This window comes from Crocuta crocuta, unplaced genomic scaffold, assembly GCF_008692635.1.
Source record: "Crocuta crocuta isolate KB4526 unplaced genomic scaffold, BGI_CrCroc_1.0 scaffold1, whole genome shotgun sequence".
Classification (NCBI taxonomy): domain Eukaryota; kingdom Metazoa; phylum Chordata; class Mammalia; order Carnivora; family Hyaenidae; genus Crocuta; species Crocuta crocuta.
In genome coordinates, this window is record NW_027527930.1 from 1,614,617 (window position 1) to 1,633,587 (window position 18,971).

Sequence of the window (18,971 nt, forward strand, 5' to 3'; positions counted from 1 at the left end):
ATGTTGCTTATGGATGAAGCCATGGGAATGAATGAGATTACCTAGAGAGAGTGTGAACAATGAGAAGTGCCAGGAGAGAACTCTGTGAACACAGTCATTTAAGGAGCACACAGGAGGTTGGGAACATTGTAAAATAATGAGGAGACCAGAAGAGAGTAATGTAATTGAAGTAATAGGAGGAGAGAATTCCAGGAGAGAGGGAGTGACCCATACATTAAATATCTCAGTGATAGGATAAGCCCCGAAGGGAATTAGTGGGATGAAGTAATTAGGAAGTCACTGATGACTTGCATAGAGTAGCTTTGGTGTTTTGGTGAGAATGGTCATTATAAAGCACATGAAATTTGAGGAAGTGGACATAAAGAAAAAAAGATTTAAAAAAACAGATATGTGAGACTTGAGGATGTTTAGAGATTTAGAGATGGAACTAGTAGAAAGAACAGGTCAAGGGACTAGGGCAGATGTAGGAGAAAGACAAGGGAGCAGATCCCTTAGGGGAGCTGATTATGTAGTAAGGCACTAAAGCGTTAGGCTTGATAGGGAACGAAGTGGATCTATGAATGGGGTAGAGTTAGGGTAGACTCAAATAAAAGAGAGGGCTTAAGTAAAGAGGATCCTGGTGGAAAGAAAATAAATGATAATGGAGTAAGGGGGTCTTACACAAAGGAGGATGTAGAAATTTGAATTTAAGATTCTAGATATGAAGTTGTTCTGATTAACCAGAAAGTTCAGGGTGTGGCCATGAAAGCAGATAGGTGAAGTGGAGGGTCAATGGATTTTGATGTCATGTTAATTAGGTCCTTTTGGTTGCAATAATAGAGGCCTCTTTCATAATACACAAGGCCTAGAGAACCAATAGTAACCCAGGCAGTTCCAAGGATGAGCAAATCTGTTTCATGACCTCAGCTGGTCCTCAAGCAAGATATCTTTGTTTCTCTTTGTATTATCTTCATCATCTTCCTGTACCTAACGGCTACGCTCTTTTTCAGAAATGATAGTTTGGAAGTGACCCAAAGGAACAAGGAATAAATTTTTAACACCTCTTTACCAAGAAGACTGACAGAATAGAAGAAGGCAGGTCTTTTAAAGGGGAAGTGTGTAAATGAAAAGTATTTGGGAGAAGATTTTGCTAGAAAAGTTAGAGGCAGCACACTATCAGAGAAGAGAAATATAAAATTTTTTCCTCTGTTTTTCAAAACATGGTTTACTTCATTTAGCCAAGAATGATAATGACTGTGACAACTATGATGGGAAAAAAAGGGGAGATTTTTATTCAAGTTTAAATTGGGAGGATTTGAGGAAAGAATATGTATTATTAATTATGAGGAAGTGTTTCCACAAAGTTGCTATGGAAATGAGGAACAAATTATAAAAGCTATTAATTTTTTAGTAAGTCATAGTAAATTACTTGTAGCATTTAAACTGGATCTTATTTAGGGAATCATGCCGCAAGACGTTATTATAGTTCTCATTTCAGTATAGCTGAGTCAGAGGTAAATGGTAGGATTAGGGTTGAAAATCTATGTAAGATACTGGAGATCAGATTAACAAAAAATATATAACAAATCATTGATATTATGAAATGAATGAAAAAGGAGAAGCATAATGATCATGTTTATTTGTCAAAATTGATATATTCACTAAATATTGAAAGTATTATTATTAAAAATATTTTATTTTTGTTTTAATTATGATTATAATATGTAACTAAATATAACTAATAAAACAAGAATATTTTATTATTTCAATAATTCAGTTAATTGAATATTTATTGAACATTATGTCCTAGGCACTGTACTTGTAGTTACTAAAGAAAGGCTAGCCAAAGCTCATTATACCTGGTATTTCCAAACATTTAATAATTATATTATGTTGAGATATTTTTATTCATCTAAACTTCATGTGGGCTGCTGGATATTGAAAATAGCATAGTTTTAATTTTATTTTTTTGCTGCTAATCTTCTGTTGACCCCATTACATATCCATTTCATAAAGAATGTTTTTCCATTTCTTTGTATCTTCTTCAAATACAATATATCTTAATCTCATCTTTTTCAGAATTGAATATTTGAAAGCTACATCTCCAATAATCAAGTTGAGAATTTGTTAAAAATTTTAAAGTTTATTTATTTATATATTCAGAGAGAGCAAGCAGGGGAGGGGCAGAGAGAGGGGAGAGAATCCTAAGCAGGCTCCACGCTATCAGCACAGAGCCTGATGTGGGGATTGAACTCCTGAACTGCAGATCGCTCTCTGAGGTCCCACCTTGGTGGTTGTCGGGAGCAAAATGGCGGCGCCTCAGTCCCTGCTGGAACCAAGCACCGCAAATTGCTCCCTTGGGTCTGATCTCCCTGTGCCATGGGTGCAGTCAAGTTGGGCCATGCTCTAGAGAGCTGGATTATGAAAACTATAGAAAACTTATGAAGGAAATTGAAGAAGACACAAAGAAATGGAAAAACATTCCATGCTCATGGGTCGGAAGAATAAATATTGTTAAAATGTTATTACTACCCAAAGCAATCTACACATTCAATGCAATCCCAATCAAAATTGTACCAGCATTCTTCTCAAAGCTAGAAAAAAATTATCCTAAAATTTGTATGGAACCACAAAAGACTCTGAATAGCCAAAGTAATACTGAACAAGAAAACCAAAATGAGAGGCATCACCATCCCAGACTTTAGCCTCTACTACAAAGCTGTCATCATCAAGACAGTATGGTATTGGCACAAAAACAGACACATAGACCAGTGGAACAGAATGGAGAACTCAGAATTGGACCCGCAAATGTATGGCCAACTAATCTTTGACAAAGCAGGAAAGAATATCCAATGGAAAAAAGACAGCCTTTTTAACAGATGGTGTTGCATGGGCAGCAACATGCAGAAGAATGAAACTGGATCATTGTCTCACACCATACACAAAAATAAATTCAAAATGGATAAAGGATCTGAATGTGAGATGGGAAACTATCAAAACCCTAGAGGAGAAAGTAAGAAACAACCTCTTTGACCTCAACCGCAGAAATTTCTTACTTGACACATCCCCAAAGGCAAGAGTTTCAAGAGCAAAAATGAACTATTGGGACCTCATCAAGATAAAAAGCTTCTGCACAGCAAAGGAAACAATAACAAAACTAATAGGCAACCAACGGAATGGGGTAAGATAGTTGCCAATGACATATCAGATAAAGGGCTAATATCCAAAATCTATAAGGAATTCACCAAACTCCACACTCGAAAAACAAATAATCCAGTAAAGAAATGGACAAAAATTGGACATGAACAGAAAAAATGGACAAGAACAGAAATTTCTCCAAAGAGGACATTCAGATGGCCAACAGACACATGAAATGATGCTCAACATCACTTATCATCAAGGAAATAAAGATCAAAACCACACTGAGATACCACCTCACGCCAGTCAGAATGGCTAAAATGAACAAATCAGGAGACTCTAGATGCTGGCGAGGATGTGGAGAAATGGGCACCCTACTGCACTGTTGGTGGGAATGTAAACTGGTGCAGCCCCTGTGGAAAACAGTGTGGCGGTTCCTCAAAAGATTATCTACAGAACTCCCCTATGACCCAGCAATAGTACTGCTAGGAATTTACCCAAGAGATACAGGAGTGCTGATGCAAAGGGGCACATGTACCCCAATGTTCATAGCAGCACTCTCAACAATAGCCAAAACATGGAAACAGCCTAAGTGTCCATCAACTGACAAATGGATCAAGAAGATATGATTCATATATACAATGGAATGCTACGTGGCAATGAGAAAGAATGAAATCTGGCCATTTGTAGCAACATGGATGGGTGTTATGATGAGTGAAATAAGTCACGCAGAGAAGAACAGATACCACATGTTTGCATGTATGTGATTAGGAGGAACCTAATGGAGTACCATGAGGGTAAGGAATGGGAAAAATAGTTAGGGAGAGGGAGGGAGGCAAACCATGAGAGACTTGAATACTGAGAACAAACAGAGGGCTGATGGGGGTCGGGAAGAAGGGAAGGGGGTGATGGGCATGGAGGAGGGCACTTGGGATGAGCACTGGGTGTTATATAGAATCCACCTTGACAATAAACTATGAAAGAAAAAAAAAACCAAAAAAAACCCCCACAAAGTTTTCAAAGGATATACTTGACAATAGTGCAGTAACCTAGAACCAGATTGAAACCATGTGAACTGGAAAACATGACTTATTGTTGACTGTTCCCCAGATCTTCCGTAACTCTTCTCCTTCAGTCATGTGCTTTAATTGCCAATTCTCTTCTCTGTTTCTCTCTCCTTCTACCTCTTTCTCTTCTTGTCTGTGTCTCTCCCATACACCTGCTCATACATACAGATATCTATTAGACATTAGCTATTTAATAGACTTTATTTCTATTCTCAATTTAATGGTTTATCTTACTAATGAATCTGCTTGTGTTAAAGGCTATTGGGACATTGATATTAAAGCAGCATTATTTGAGCCAAAAAAAAAAGAATTTATGATGCAAATGTGTAAGAACAAGTTAAATTAAAAAATACAAGTATATGTGGTTGTTGGCATTATCTATTAAAATTGTTTTTAAATGTTTATTTATTTTTGAGAGAAAGAGAGAGCATGAGCATGGGAGGAGCAGAGAGAGAGAGGGAGACACAGAATCTGAAGCAGGATCCAGGCCCTGAGCTGTCAACACAGCGCTTGACTCAGAGCTCAAACGCATGAACTGCGAGATCATGACCTGAGCTGAAGTCGGAGGCTCAACCGACTGAGCCACCCAAGCGCCCCTATTAAAATTTTTTTTAATGTTTAGTTATTTATTTTGAGAGAAAAAGAGAACATGAGCGTGGGGGGGGGGGCAGGAAGAGAGGGAAAGAGAGAGAGTCCCGCACAGGTGCTGTGTTGTCAGCAGAACCCAATGTGGGGCTGAACTCATGAACAGTGAGATTATGACCTCATCCAAAATCAAGAGTCTGATGCTTAACCAACCAGGCAACCCTGGTATTATCCATTTTTATTCAAATTACATTTTAGTAAGACTGAGTTCCCATAAAATTGATTGACATTCTATTAATTCCTATATAACATACTCATTATTATTTTATTCAAATTCCTTCACTTTTAAAAAAGGCTTCTATAAAGTTTCTGATGTTTCTAAGAGTGGTTTATTCACTTTTATAATTCCTTGATGCTCCTTTCATTAGGCATTTATAAAAAGCATCAGTATTGCTTGCTTTTAATTTTGTTATGTGCCCAATACAGTTGAGTATGCTAAAATTTAGTAATTTTCTTAGCTGAATTAAATACATTTCCAACCTTTAATTCCATACTATATCAGAGGGAGGTATAACAACACGGCAGAAGTACCTTTGAGTGTCACTAAAGTTAGTTTAGAAACGATTAGTATAATGTGATTTTTAAATACATAGTATATTTTTCTGGGAAAATAGTAAAGAAATGCTTTTAAAACTTATTTTACTACCTATGCTACTTCTAGAGAGAGCATAGGAAATTTCTCTGTATTTATAAGACTGAACTATTGCCTAATTCATAAATTAGACTAAAATAGTGAGAATAATATCACAAATCTATATGTAATATTCCATCAGAATAAGAATATACTGACTTAAACAATTCTCATCTTACCTCAGTAAGCAAATATATGCTAGGGATAGGTGTCTTAGTTCATACAGAAGGCTATTTTTAAAAAAAGAATTTCGCAGTCATTTGTGGTCCTCAGTCTAGCTTTTCTAGTTTCCATTCATTATATTCCCATTGTCTTACTCACCTAGTCATTATATCTTAAAGTTAATTTTGACCCTTCTTTTCCATTATCTAATCATTCACCACTATTTTATTTTATGTTTTAGAGAGAGAGTGCATGTGTGAATGGGGAATAGGGACAGAGGGAGAGAGAGACAGAGAGAGACAGAGAGAGATTGAGAGAGAGAACCTTAAGCAGGCTCCATGCTCAGTGCAGACCTGATGTGGTGCTCAATCCCATGATCCTGGGGTCATGACCTGAGCCAAAATCAATAGTGCGTTGCTCAACCAACTGAGCCACTCAGGCACCCCAATCATCTTGCCTTTAAAAACTAAGATACTAGAATATACATAGCGTGACATTGCTTTATGCAAAATCTGTAGTTAAGACAATAAACACGTGAAAATATAGAAAATAAAGAATGAGATGATATAATTTGAAATAACATTGTATTGATTCAGAAAATAGCACATTTTGCACTGGGTAATAGATAACCATTATTTTTTTTGTCTGCCAGAATTCTTTTCTTCCTTGAAATACCCCCCCTATCCTGCTTGGGGGTGGAGGTGTGTGTGTGGCTATCAATCAAGTCCCCTCCCACCTTCACCTAAACCCATTATAAGAATCCTCAGGATTTTTAAAAATTGGAGCCAGAGGGCAGGAGGCTCTATTTTTGTGGCACTGTTAGCACTAAAAGAAACCTAATTGTAGAGCCAGTGAACAGGTCGTTACTTACCTCAGTGGGCAGTATCTGACTATGAATGAAGACAGAGGAAAGAAAAGTTAAGATGTGGCTAGAGATCAAAACACTGTTGAGGCCCTGGATACAGCTTCGGCTCTATCAGATTCATGTAGATCTCTAGATTTTTAGTTAGATGAGTTGAAAATTTCTTCTTCTCACTTCAGGTAGTGTTAATTGAGTTTCCCTCACTTGTGACCAATGAATCCTGACCAATATCCATATAGTTTTTTGTAAATAATTTCTAAAAAATTGAAAAGTAGAAATATCAACTTTTGTAAATGTGTAACTTGAGATCTGTCAAAATATTTTTTTAAATGTTTACTTATTTTGAAAGAGAGAGAGGGAGTTCATGGGAACGTGGCAGGGACAGAGAGAGAGAGGAAGAGAGAATCCCAAGAAGACTCCACACTGTCAGTGCAGAGCCCAATTTGGGGCTTGGTCTCATGAGCCATGAGATCATGACCTGAGCCAAAATCAAGAGTTGGACACTTAACAGACTGAGCTACACACAAGCCCCGAGAGATGTCACAATATTTTAAAAATCCATCAAATAATAAGGCTACTGTATTAACTAATCTATAAAATTTATGACAAATATTACATTTTAGAATACTATGCTAGGTAGACCCTTTGTTATAATCATATCACATAACAGGGCATAGTTGTTTCCAGTGTGGGCTCTGAAATCCAATCGTCTGATTTTGAATCCCAGCTCAGCCAATTATAAACTTTCTGAGCTCCACTTCTCTCTCAGTTTCCTTACCTATAAAATTAAGATTACAAGGGAACCATCCTTACAAGGTTGTTGAGAGGATTCAGTGTAATAATACACATAAAGTGTACCTGGCTCATAATAAGTAGTCTATAAATGTTAGCTACTATTATTAATGCAATTATTTTTTCGGCCCATGAACAAAATTTATATCATAATGAATGCTATTAGTGGTAGCTGTAGGGATGTCAGTGATGACAAAAGACAAAGGTAAACTGCTTTAGAGACACTGGTGGACTGCAGTCTGGAAAAGCACCGTCATGAGATCATATTCATCATAAAATCCAACTGATCTGTTTATGTGGCAAGTGGGCATGAGCTCTAACAGCGCATTCACAGACATCTGTACCCTCAGCTAGAATGTTTCTGTATGGGCAAAAGGAAAGTATGTGAAAGCAAAATTTCCATATTATTTAATCTGGCTGATAATTTATATTGTTGAGGAATTTTAAGAGATTGGAGATATGTAATACAGTGTTATCTGTTCAAGCTTATGTAGTGAAACATAGCCCATGTGTCTGAGGATAATTTTACTGTTATGTGTGTACATGTGAGAAACGTCTTCTGGCCTCACTTACATATGAAAGAGAAATAGGGACAGATCAAAAAGCATTGGGATCTATCTATTCAATGCACCCCATGGCATTATCATGCTGTTTTGTGTCAGTCCAAGTGAAGAAGCCATAAATGGAGACGAGATTAGCATTGGTACAAAGACTAGAAAGAAAACAGGTAGACTGTTTTTCTTTGGAATTTTTTATAGGTGATATTACTGTAATTCATTAGGCTACAACCTATGACTATATAGATTTTGTAGCAGTGATGTGATTCAGCTGGGGATTATTTATATCCTAAGAAAGGAGTTTATTGCTAACATCTATTCTATGATTTCCTAAGGGACCTAGATCTACAAATCAGCAGAAAAGAACTTATTAGCACGTCGTAATCTATATTTACTCATATAATTACCTTCAGTCTAGAGAGAAGTATAGGGGAGATAATATGTTCTGGTTCATTACTGTCACTAACCTCTTTTCTTTTTTTTTTTTTAATAGTTTATTGTCAAATTAGTTTCCACATAACACTCAGTGCTCATCCCCACAAGTGTCCTCCTCCATGCCCATCCCCCCCTCCCCCCACNCACTAACCTCTTTTCAAAGTCTAATATACAAAAAATTTTCAGTTTTAGAATTTTATATCTTTATGTTTGCAACATTAAATGTGCATAAAGAGAAGTGGTTCTAAGTTAAGTGTAGCTACAAATATTTAACAGGGGATCATTTTCAAGCTTCTTTTTTTTTTTAGATGTTTATTTTTGAGAGACAGTGAGCACAAGCAGAGTAAAGGCAGACAGAGAGGGACACAGAGGATCTGAAGTGGGCTCTGCACTGATAGCAGAGAGCCCAATGTGAGGCTTGAACCCATGAACTGTGAGATCATGAGCTGAGCTGGAGTTGGATGCTCAGGCAACTGAGCCACCCGGGTGCCCTTCAAGGTTTAATCTATAAAGAACTTCTGCACTAGAGACCAGTTTTGGACAAGATCCAGTCTCGGTAATATGTTACGCGAGTGTAGACACCAGGCTTGTTTGGAAGAGCACATTCATCTCCCCAGCTTACAATACCAGCAAGGAACCAAGTGCCTTTATAATCTGCACCAACCAGAGGTCCACCAGAGTCACCCTAGAGAGAAGGATACATACAATTACTATAGTTTAAAGGTACATACTGCTTATTTTTCTCTTTGTAATAAAGACAGGGAGACACAGAAAAAGGAAAATAAAACCCTAGATATTTCAATATTAAAATGATTCTAGTATAGAATATTTTTGTTATCATTTATTTAAATCAAAGATGTCAGTATATGTCTCTGGATATAACACTACCATAATAGAAAATATATATGAAAAATTTCAATTCAATTATCACCCAAAAGAGATATTGAAGGTATTGTTGCTTATGAACTCAACAGTGTGCTGAAGAATTTTCTTATTATCTTTCCAAACTTCCTTATTTTCAGGCAGATATTGAGAAAAAAACAAGATTTATATTTACCCATTTACAGTACTGTACTGTATTTATTGAAAAAAATTTGTGTAAAAGTGGGCCCCTGCAGGTTAAGCCTGTATTGTTCAAGGGTCAACTGTATTTATTAAGCATTTCTATGTCACTTTTTATCATCACTGGAATTTTTCCACGTGTATAATATTATTCAGCACTGTGATTGCCTGTACCTATTCCTTCAGTTTTCTCACTTCACTACCTTCCCATCTACATCTGTAATTCTTCAACCTCATGAAGAATGCCAGTTCTTGACTCCTCCCTTTTTTTGTACTGTATTAGCTTACTTCTTACTTCCCATCTTTCTTTATGTGACTTTATTTCATAATATTCCCATACCACTATGCTTTCGCTAGGGCTCTTTACCTTTTTTTCCAAATGTAATTTTATTTTATTTTATTATTATTTTTTATCATAGTTTATCATCAAGTTGGTTTCCGTATAACATCCAGTGCTCATCCTAGCAAGTGTCCTCCTCCATGCCCATCACCCATTTTCCCCTCTCCCCCAACCTCCATCAACCCTCAGTTCTCAGTATTTAAGAATCTCATGGTTTGCCTTTCTCCCTCTCCTTAACTATTTTTTTCCCCTTTCCTTCCCCTATGGTCCTCTGTTAAATTTCGCCTGTTCCACATATAAGTGAAAACATATGGTACTTGTCTTTCTCTGCCTGACTTATTTCACCTAGCATAATACCCTCAAGTTCCATCCACGTTGCTACAAATGGCCAGATTTCATTCTTTCTCATTGCCATGTAGCATTCCATTGTATATATAAACCACATCTTCTTGATCCATTTGTCAGTTGTGGACATTTAGGCTCTTTCCATGACTTGGCAATTGTTGAGAGTGCTGCTATGAACATTGGGGTACCTGTGCCCCTATGCATCAGCACTCCTGTATCCCTTGGGTAAATTCCTAGCAGTACTATTGCTGGGTCATAGGGGAGTTCTATTGATAATCTTTTGACGAACTTCCACACTGTTTTCCAGAGGAGCTTCACCAGTTTACATTCCCACCAACAGTGTACGAGGGTGTAGGGCTTTCTACTTCTTACTTTCCACCCCATCATAACCTGGTCCAAACCATACTGTGAAAGAAAACCATGTTATAAATTTACATCCTCAAACTAACACTCCTCCCCTATGTGTCTTCCACCATATTCCTTTCTCATGTGTAAGAGCAGCCAATCCAAACTTTTCTCATTTCACATTAAAAAATCATTATTTATTTTTAAATTGTATAAAATATATATAACATAAATTTACCTTTTTAACCATTTTAAATATATACCTCAATGGCATTAACTACATTCATATTGTTGTGCAATCAACACCATCCACTTCCACACCTTTTTTCATTCTGCAGAACTAATACTTTATACCGATTAAATAATAAGTCCCAATTGCCCTGTTCTCCCAGCTCCTGGCAACCACCATTTTATTTTCTGTCTCTATGAGCTTGACGACTCTAAGTACCTCATAGGAATGGAGTCATATAGTATTTATCCTTTTGTGACTGGCTCATTTCACTTAACACAGTGTCTTCAAGTTTTGTTCATGTTGTAGCATATGTCAGCATTCACTTCCTTTTTAAGACTGAGTAATACTCTATTTTATATATATGCTACATTTTGTTTATCCACTTTTCCAACAATGAGCACTTGGGTTGCTTCCATCTTTTGGCTATTGTAAATAATGCTGCTAGGAATTAAATGTACAAATCTCTATGTCCTTGCTTTCAATTCTTTTGAGTATATACACAGAAATGGAATTAATGGATCATATAGTAATCTATTTTTAATTTTTTGAGGACCTACCATGTTGTTTTCCATAGAGGCTGCACCATTCTACATTCCTACCAACAGTACATAAGGCTTATTTTACAATTTTTAAAAATCAGGTTCCCGCACTCTGAACCTAATCTGTTGGTTTCAAATTCATAAAGTGGAGAATAATAGATTGCAATCTCTCCATTTCTTGTCCTTGTCTCTTTTGACTTCCTAGCTCACCTGCAGCAGTCCACATCTGTATTTACTATCATTGTGTGATAAATGGGGATATTTAGTTCTTTCTCAGGCTAATCCCTCCATCTGTTCTCTGGATCAAGGACACTGTTCTATCAATAATCTTCTCTTTTCTTGTTTGTTTTTCCTAATAACATCTTCCTTTCCTCCAGTCTTTCCCCACCAGGTATATACACTTTATTTTTTCAGTTTTGCCCAACTGAAAAAAATGACAGCCTTTCTGGATCTTAAGATCTCTTCCATTGCCCTAATTATCTTCCTTTCATAGCTAAGTGGCTTGAAGTAGTAGTCTATACGGAAATTTCCATTTTCTTGTCTTATTTTCAACTTTCCTTTAAATGGTTTTTCTTTCCACAAATGAACCTTCTAAATTTTGCCAATAAACAACTGTTAAAGTTGATACACTATTTCCAGCATTTATCTTACTCTATGGAACTTGTCACTATTGACTATTCCCTTTTGTTCTGTTCCCTGGACTCCTGTGACACCAATTTTTATTGTTTTTGTTTTTCCCCTGGTTTTCCTTATCTCTTACTGTTAGCTTCTTAGGAGCATTTATGCCTAAATTCTAAATCTTAGGTGCTTCTTATTTTATATACATTACTTGAGCAATTGTATCTGTGCTCATGAATTTAATTGCCACCATGATGACAATAACTTTCAGGTATATATGTACAGCCAGAACTCTTTCTTGAGCCCAGGGTTTTTATTTCTAATGGCACATTGGACATATATGTCTGGTTATTCCACAGGCACCTCAAATTTAGCATTCCCCAAATTCTCATCCTCCACAAACCTGCTTTTTCTCCTGTATCTTCTCTCCCTTTGCTCAAGGAGAAGTATGGAATTTAGTATGTATTCCTTCTTTTCCCTATTCTTCCCTGTTTTTTTTTTTTTTTTTACACACAAACAACAAACTTTTCATACAGAGCCTTTGTATAGCAGATTTTACAGAAAGTTCAGAGAAACTAAGAAATAGATGGGGTTGCACTGCTGACCCATAAGCAAATAGAATTGAATAGCAGTCATCCTGTAGTTTGTTTTTGTTGATGATGATGTTTTAAGTAGGCTCCATGCCCGGTGTGGAGCCCAATGCAGAATTCAAACTCACGATCCTGAGATCAGACCCGAACTGAGATCAAGAGTCAGACCCTTACCCGACTGAGCCACCCATGTTCCCTCATTCTTCCTCACTTCTAATCAGGCCCACAGTCTTGTCCATCTAACTGTCTTAGTGCCTCTTCATTCTTACTGTGTCTTAGTTGAAGCTCTCTTTACCTTTCTCAGGCAAAATATTTTAATAGATCATACTATCTCTTGGTCACTTGCTTCTAGCCCATCGTCCACTATGCATGCATTGAATGTAGCAATTAGACCATCATTAGTAATCTTGGCTACTGGACTGTTAAGTCAAAAGCCTGCAAGCAGTGGCTCCGAGAATGATTAAATTGAGAATATGGAACAATGATGGTAGACTATTCTTTAGAGGTTTGACCAAGAACAGAAAAAGAAAGAGTAGGATGTATTAAAGGAGAGATATGATAATATTTGTAGAATATTGTTGGAGTGGGATAGTTTGGAAAACATGGAAGAAAGTTCAAATTAATGTAAAGTATGAATACCTGTGTAGATAGAGAGTGGATGAAGAATATAGGCAAAAGATTAGCTTTGAAGAGTAGAAGAAATTTATTCATACTGAGCCTAGGAGGAGAGGATAGGAACAAATATAAATTTATCATATAGAAAAGAAATTAAAGGAGTTCTCATGATTTATTCTTTTTTTTTCTAGTTAGTATGAGGAAATGTCATATGTTAAGGAATACAAGAGCATATATGGACACATTCAAACAATGTAATAAAATATTGCTTATATAGGATATGTATATATATATATATATATATATATATGAAGGATGCATTCAATAGTTCTATAATGTGGTAAGGACTAAGCTGTGATTATATGACACCAGTTTACAAGGTTGCAAGATTTCTTCTAGTTGTGCTCAGGAGCTCACATATAGGAGCCAATAAAATAGTCATATTGCTCTGTGGCTGGAGATTATTAGCATGGGTGTGGGGAAGTAGGAGACGGTGAAGTCACTGAGGGTGGACAATGGAGAGGTTGAAATAATAAAACCTCTAGGCTGCATAAGATTATAAGAGAGTCATCGGTGATGGACTGAGAGAAAATGGAGAGAATCCAAGATTTAAGCTTGTCATAACTTTGAAGAATAGAGTTAATGTGAGAGTAGGAAATATGGGAATCTCTGTACTGAGAGATGACAATTATGTATTGCAAGTACTTGTTTGTATATCTTGTAGCTCCTAGAGTGCATGAATAATGCTTTATTCACATTTAACTATCTTGCACCTAGCACAGAGTATGGGACAGTGTAGTCCATAGAAATGAATGAATGAAATAAGGGTTTTCCTGGATTTACACCTGATTCTGCCCACCTAGATAACTAGAGTAGTACTTTTGTTAACTCTGGTACTATTGCTTATAAACAGCATTAGAGGTGTTTGAAGCATATTAAACATAAGGAAAGGCAGCTTAGTGTAGCATTCAGAATATAGGCTGTGTAGCCCAATCTCCTTTGTTTAAATCTGGGTTCTACCCCTTGATGCCTGTGTGAATTTAGACAAATTACTTGGTTTCTTTGTCTCAGTCCCTTCACCTGAGAAATAGAGCTTATAATAGCATAAGCATACACCACAGAATTGTCATAACTTGAAGAAATTTACATTTATAAAGAGCTTTAACCATTGTAAAGAGTGGCTAACACATGCAGATGCTATATAAACATTGTTAAATCAATAAAATATTTAGGGTGTTGGAGCCACCCTAAATTAAGAAAGCTCCATGATTATTAGGTTTGGTGTTGGACTCAGTTGAGTGTTTCCTCAGTGAAAGAGGGTCAATCCAGCTAAAGTTACCAATATTCCCTTCACCTCTTTCCTGCTTATTCCAAATTTAGTATCTTCCCCACACTTATTCCTAGCTTCTTATAACCATAAGAGAGACTTAACTCTTTAGTATTTTAATAAGGCCTGTCAGATGGCAATATAATTCTAATTAATTACTCCGGCTACAAAACAAACTTAAACCTTTAAAAATTGTCAATCTTTTGAGAAAATTGAACAAATCAATTGGAATTAAAATACACAGGAAAAAAAATCCTGAAAATGGAATAGGGAGATTTACCTGACAGGCATCCACTCTTCCTTCCAGGAACCCAGCACACAACATTCCAGGTGTGATCACACCACCATATACCTCTTCACTGTTGCAGGTTTTGTTATCTATGATCTTCACTAGTCCTTTTTGGAGTATATTAGGACTTGTTCCTAAAGGAAGAAAAGTGTATAATTTTTGCTAACCACAATATTAATGTCTCTGGCTAGATTTATTTATAACTACCACCATGTACAATTTCCAAATCAATGTAAAACATGTTTTAATTAAGCTTTTGTCTCTTTTCACAGTGTAATGCTATGAACATACCAAGCTATTGTTAAAAATGACCACATTTGGGGGGGCCTGGGTGGCTTAGTTGGTTGAGCATCTGACTTTAGCTCAGGTCATGATCTCATGGTTTGTTTATGGGTTTGAGCCCCGCGTGAGGCTCTGTGCTGACAACTTAGAGCCTAGAGCTTGCTTCGGATTCTGTGTCTCCCTCTTCTCTCTGCCCCACCCCTGCTTGCACTCTCTTTCTTTCTCTCTCAAAAATAAATAAACATTTAAAAAAGACCATGTTTAGAAATACTTGTGTATGGGATCCCACGTGTGATGGGATTTTTTCCCTTTGAATTGTTTTGGAATTTTATATTTATTATTTCTATGTCTCAGAAAACAAAATAAAACTTCATATTCCAAAAACTTATATTTTATAATCATTTTAAGATTTTCTGCTGTTACTGTAATTCTGAGCCTCAGAATTATTATTTTTTTCTTCTTTCCAATGCATTTATGAACATTAATAGCCACTAAATCTTTACATAACTAAGGTCATGGGGATGCATATATTTAAATGATTTTTGCTCAAGTATTGCCCTGTCACATAGGGCTATTCATTTCTCCCATGAAAAATGCCTAAACCTCTGTAGTCTTGTTTGTTTGTTTGTTTGTTTTGCTTTGGTACTTACCTGTATAAAACATGCTGTGTAATCTACTTATTTTTTGTATTTTGTGATTATTGTCTTCTTTTACTAAAAATGTAAGCCTTATGAGGGCAGAAATATTTGTCTATTTTATAGGTTAATATTTCCAAACCACTTAGACAGTATTTGCCATAAAGGTGGTAATCAAGATAAATATTTATTGAATGAATGAATGAATGAATAAAATGGAAGAAAATGAATTACTTATTCAATAATGCATTTCTGTATTGTTAAGGGAAATTATGGCAAAAGCTCTAGGAAATTGTAGTTTCTATATGAATGTGGTTGACGATAATTTTCAAGCATATTAAGTCTAAAGAAAGGTAGCTTAGTGTAGCATTCGGAATATAGGCTGTGCAGCCCAATCTCCTCTGTTTAAATCTGAGTTCTACCACTTAATGCCTATGTGAGTTTAGACAAATTACTTGATTTCTTTAATCCTTTACATTATCCTTCTTTACATTATCCTCTTTAAAATGATCCAGAGAAAATATATCTCAGATTTAGTTGTGATTCAGAGTATTTTTTTTAATTCCTAAAACTTAAACCATGTAATGGAGGAAGGTTAGGAACTCACCATCAGACTTGAATGTTCCCCATCCAGTAACCACCACATCTGAATTGGGTGGGAATGTATAAGTAGCTTCTGGAAGACATGCTCTTCGGATGTTGCTTGTATATAATACTGGTGAGGACAGATGCACAACAGCAATGTCATTATCATGTGCGGGGTAATGGTAGTTTTCATGAATTATAATATCCTTGATACTTCGCTGTGTTTGTGGATCACTTAAAAGAAGACCAAAACTAACATTCCATTCTTTGGGATCCCTGGCCCTAAAAAAAAAACAGATTTATTTATTAAGTGTCCTGAATTTCAGAGTTGTGGGAATTAATATCTTACATGTTTTAAAACAATTAGATATGTATTGAATACCCATAATGCATATAAACATACAAAAGTAAAGCTATGTGTTGGAGAATCACAAAAATAATAACATGAATGACTTTGAGTAATTCAATAAACTTCTCAAGTTTGTTCAAATAAATTCAATAAAGTCTCAAGTTTAAGAGGGATTTTTATTTAAAAATAAAACCAATTAGTGCTACATAAAGCCAATAGAAATTAGTAAAATTAAACATCAAACAAAAGAGAAAAAACAAAGCAAATTTTTGGTGCGATAAAATATCCTTTAAAGAAATAATAATTTCAGATAGGCCTATAATATATATGGGAAGATGCAGGATGAATTCAAATACTTATGATTAAATAAATAAGACCAAAGGAAATAATGAAGAGAAATAAATATAAGAACAATGTTCGGTTTAGGATTTATAGTTTCTTTACAAAATTGATTAAGTGTAGCTTAGTCATTCTCAATCTAGGGCTATTTTGTCCTTCAGGAGACATTTAGTAATAACTGAAGACATTTTTGGTTTTCAATCCTGGGGTTATGCTACAGGCATTTGGTGCGTGGGAGCCAGGGATGCTGCTAAATATTCTACAATGCACAGGATAGCCCCCTCCCCAAAACTAAGAATCATTTGGACCAAATATAATAGTGCCACTCTTGACAATTCCTGCTTTAGCCTGAATATATCTTTTTTTAAAAACTGATAATTCATTGCGTAATTTTGAGAGCATACTTCACAATATTGAATAGCTGGAGGCATAATTGTGTGACCATATTCTTGAAAGATATGTATCTCAGACTTTCAGGTGCGTGAGGTGCTTTGAGCCTTTATGTCGTCCAGAACTTACTTTAAAAAACAGTGAGCAGCAGTGACAAGCCAGCTGTTACTAATCAGAGTGGCTCCACATCGGTGGACACTGTTCTGTTGAAGGCTAGCTTGCCAGGGCCATTCCCCTTCTTGGGCATCCTTGCCCCCTGCTATCTTGTTGCCAGAAGGAGTTATTGTTCGTTGTCCACAACCTGCTCAAAATGGAGTTAGTTAGCAAATAATGATACTGATATTGCTTTTGTATGCATTGCTATAGTAAACAAACTCTCATAATACATGTCACTATTAACTGTTAACTGAGGAAAAGCCCATAGTCTTGGAGAGGTTAGGACTAACTGCTGATATGAGATTTTCTGAGAATTCAGTCAAAATAGATTGACATCTTCCTCCCCCATCCTCATTACTCACACAACTCTCTGTGTGTCTGCATGACCTTGGTATGCTCTGTTACAAGAAGCAGGCAAAATGAAGTGTTTGAATTTGGAAGATAATAATAAAAAACCAGTTACTAAGTTGTATAGGAAATATGTGCCTTGTAATTTTGTGAGCAGTTGTTTAACGCAGTGATTGCTCCGAAACTTTATAAGAAAAGAGTGAATGGCTATGAATGCCAATGGGTGATTGACAAGAGACAGAGTAGACAGAAATGTGTTAGCATTCAAGTTACAATACACAATATCTGGCTTAAAGGAATAACACATGAAGATATCCAACTCCTTCTCAAAGCGATATGCTTCTCTGAAGCAGAACTATGCTCTAGTGTCAATTTAGATCCAGAGAAATAGCTAGACTCTTCAACTGTTTAAAGCAAATCTGCAGTAATAGTACAACTTCACTATTGTTCTGTCTCTCTCTCTGATTCTCTTGACTAAGTCATGTTACTCCCACTAAAGCACTGAGATTTTTCCTTAACAATTTATTGTATCTTTTACTAGAGATTGTCAGTCTTATTAACATATGTTTTAGAGGGCAGGAACCATATATTTAAANGTATATGGAAATGAAGTGTACGTCATGTAACCCATAGGACATCTTGAAATAAAAATATTTGACTGCAAAATCCTTTTTTGTAATGGGTGTGTTCCTAACACTTAGAGTGTGAGAAAAACTTGTCATAGTCAGTGCAGTGCGCATAGATGAAAGCAGTGGTTCTCAATCAGGGACACTTTTGCATTCCACTCCTAACGCCAGGAGAAATTTGGCAATATCTGGAGATATTTTTGGTTGTCTTAATTGGGGTGGGGGGTGCACTACTGGTATCTATCGGTAGAGGCTGCTAAGAATTCTAGAATGCACAGGGCTGTTCTTGAAAAAAAATTCTTGCCCAAAATGTTAATAGTGTTAAGATTCAGCAACTCTGAGTTAGAGAATGGTAATTTTATCAAGAATGAGAACATTTAAATTAATTGGAAAGGTTAGATGATCAATCGCTTCCTTAAATTTGTATATTGTTTCTGATTCTAGATTGTTTCCTTTGATGCAGTCGAAACCTCAAGTTGTTAAGGCATCCTCTTCATAAAAAACCACTTAGCTGAAGCAGAGCCTTTGTGTTTATTTTTTAATGAGCTCTCATGTTGACCCATTGACTGTAACTCCCTTTTCTTTTCCTTTCTTTCCACTCCCTTATCATGGAATCTACAGAGGACAAAACAAATAACCCAGAACTGAAAGGTATAATAGTTCTTCCCTATCCTCCCTTCTGTTTGGACAA

General features: G+C 36.1%; 1 protein-coding gene across 1 annotated transcript in view; it reads right to left on the bottom strand.

Moving 5' to 3' along the window:
- Positions 1–8,791: 8,791 nt before the first annotated feature.
- Positions 8,792–18,971, bottom strand: part of LOC144220424 (transmembrane protease serine 11C-like) — a 53,072-nt gene continuing 42,892 nt past the window's right edge. The window contains exons 7-10 of the mRNA XM_077750641.1: positions 17,280–17,451; positions 16,095–16,354; positions 14,562–14,704; positions 8,792–8,953 (exon numbers count right to left, since the gene is read on the bottom strand). Of these exons, the coding sequence (XP_077606767.1) occupies positions 8,792–8,953; positions 14,562–14,704; positions 16,095–16,354; positions 17,280–17,451 (737 nt within the window). The remainder of the gene's footprint in view (positions 8,954–14,561; positions 14,705–16,094; positions 16,355–17,279; positions 17,452–18,971) is intronic.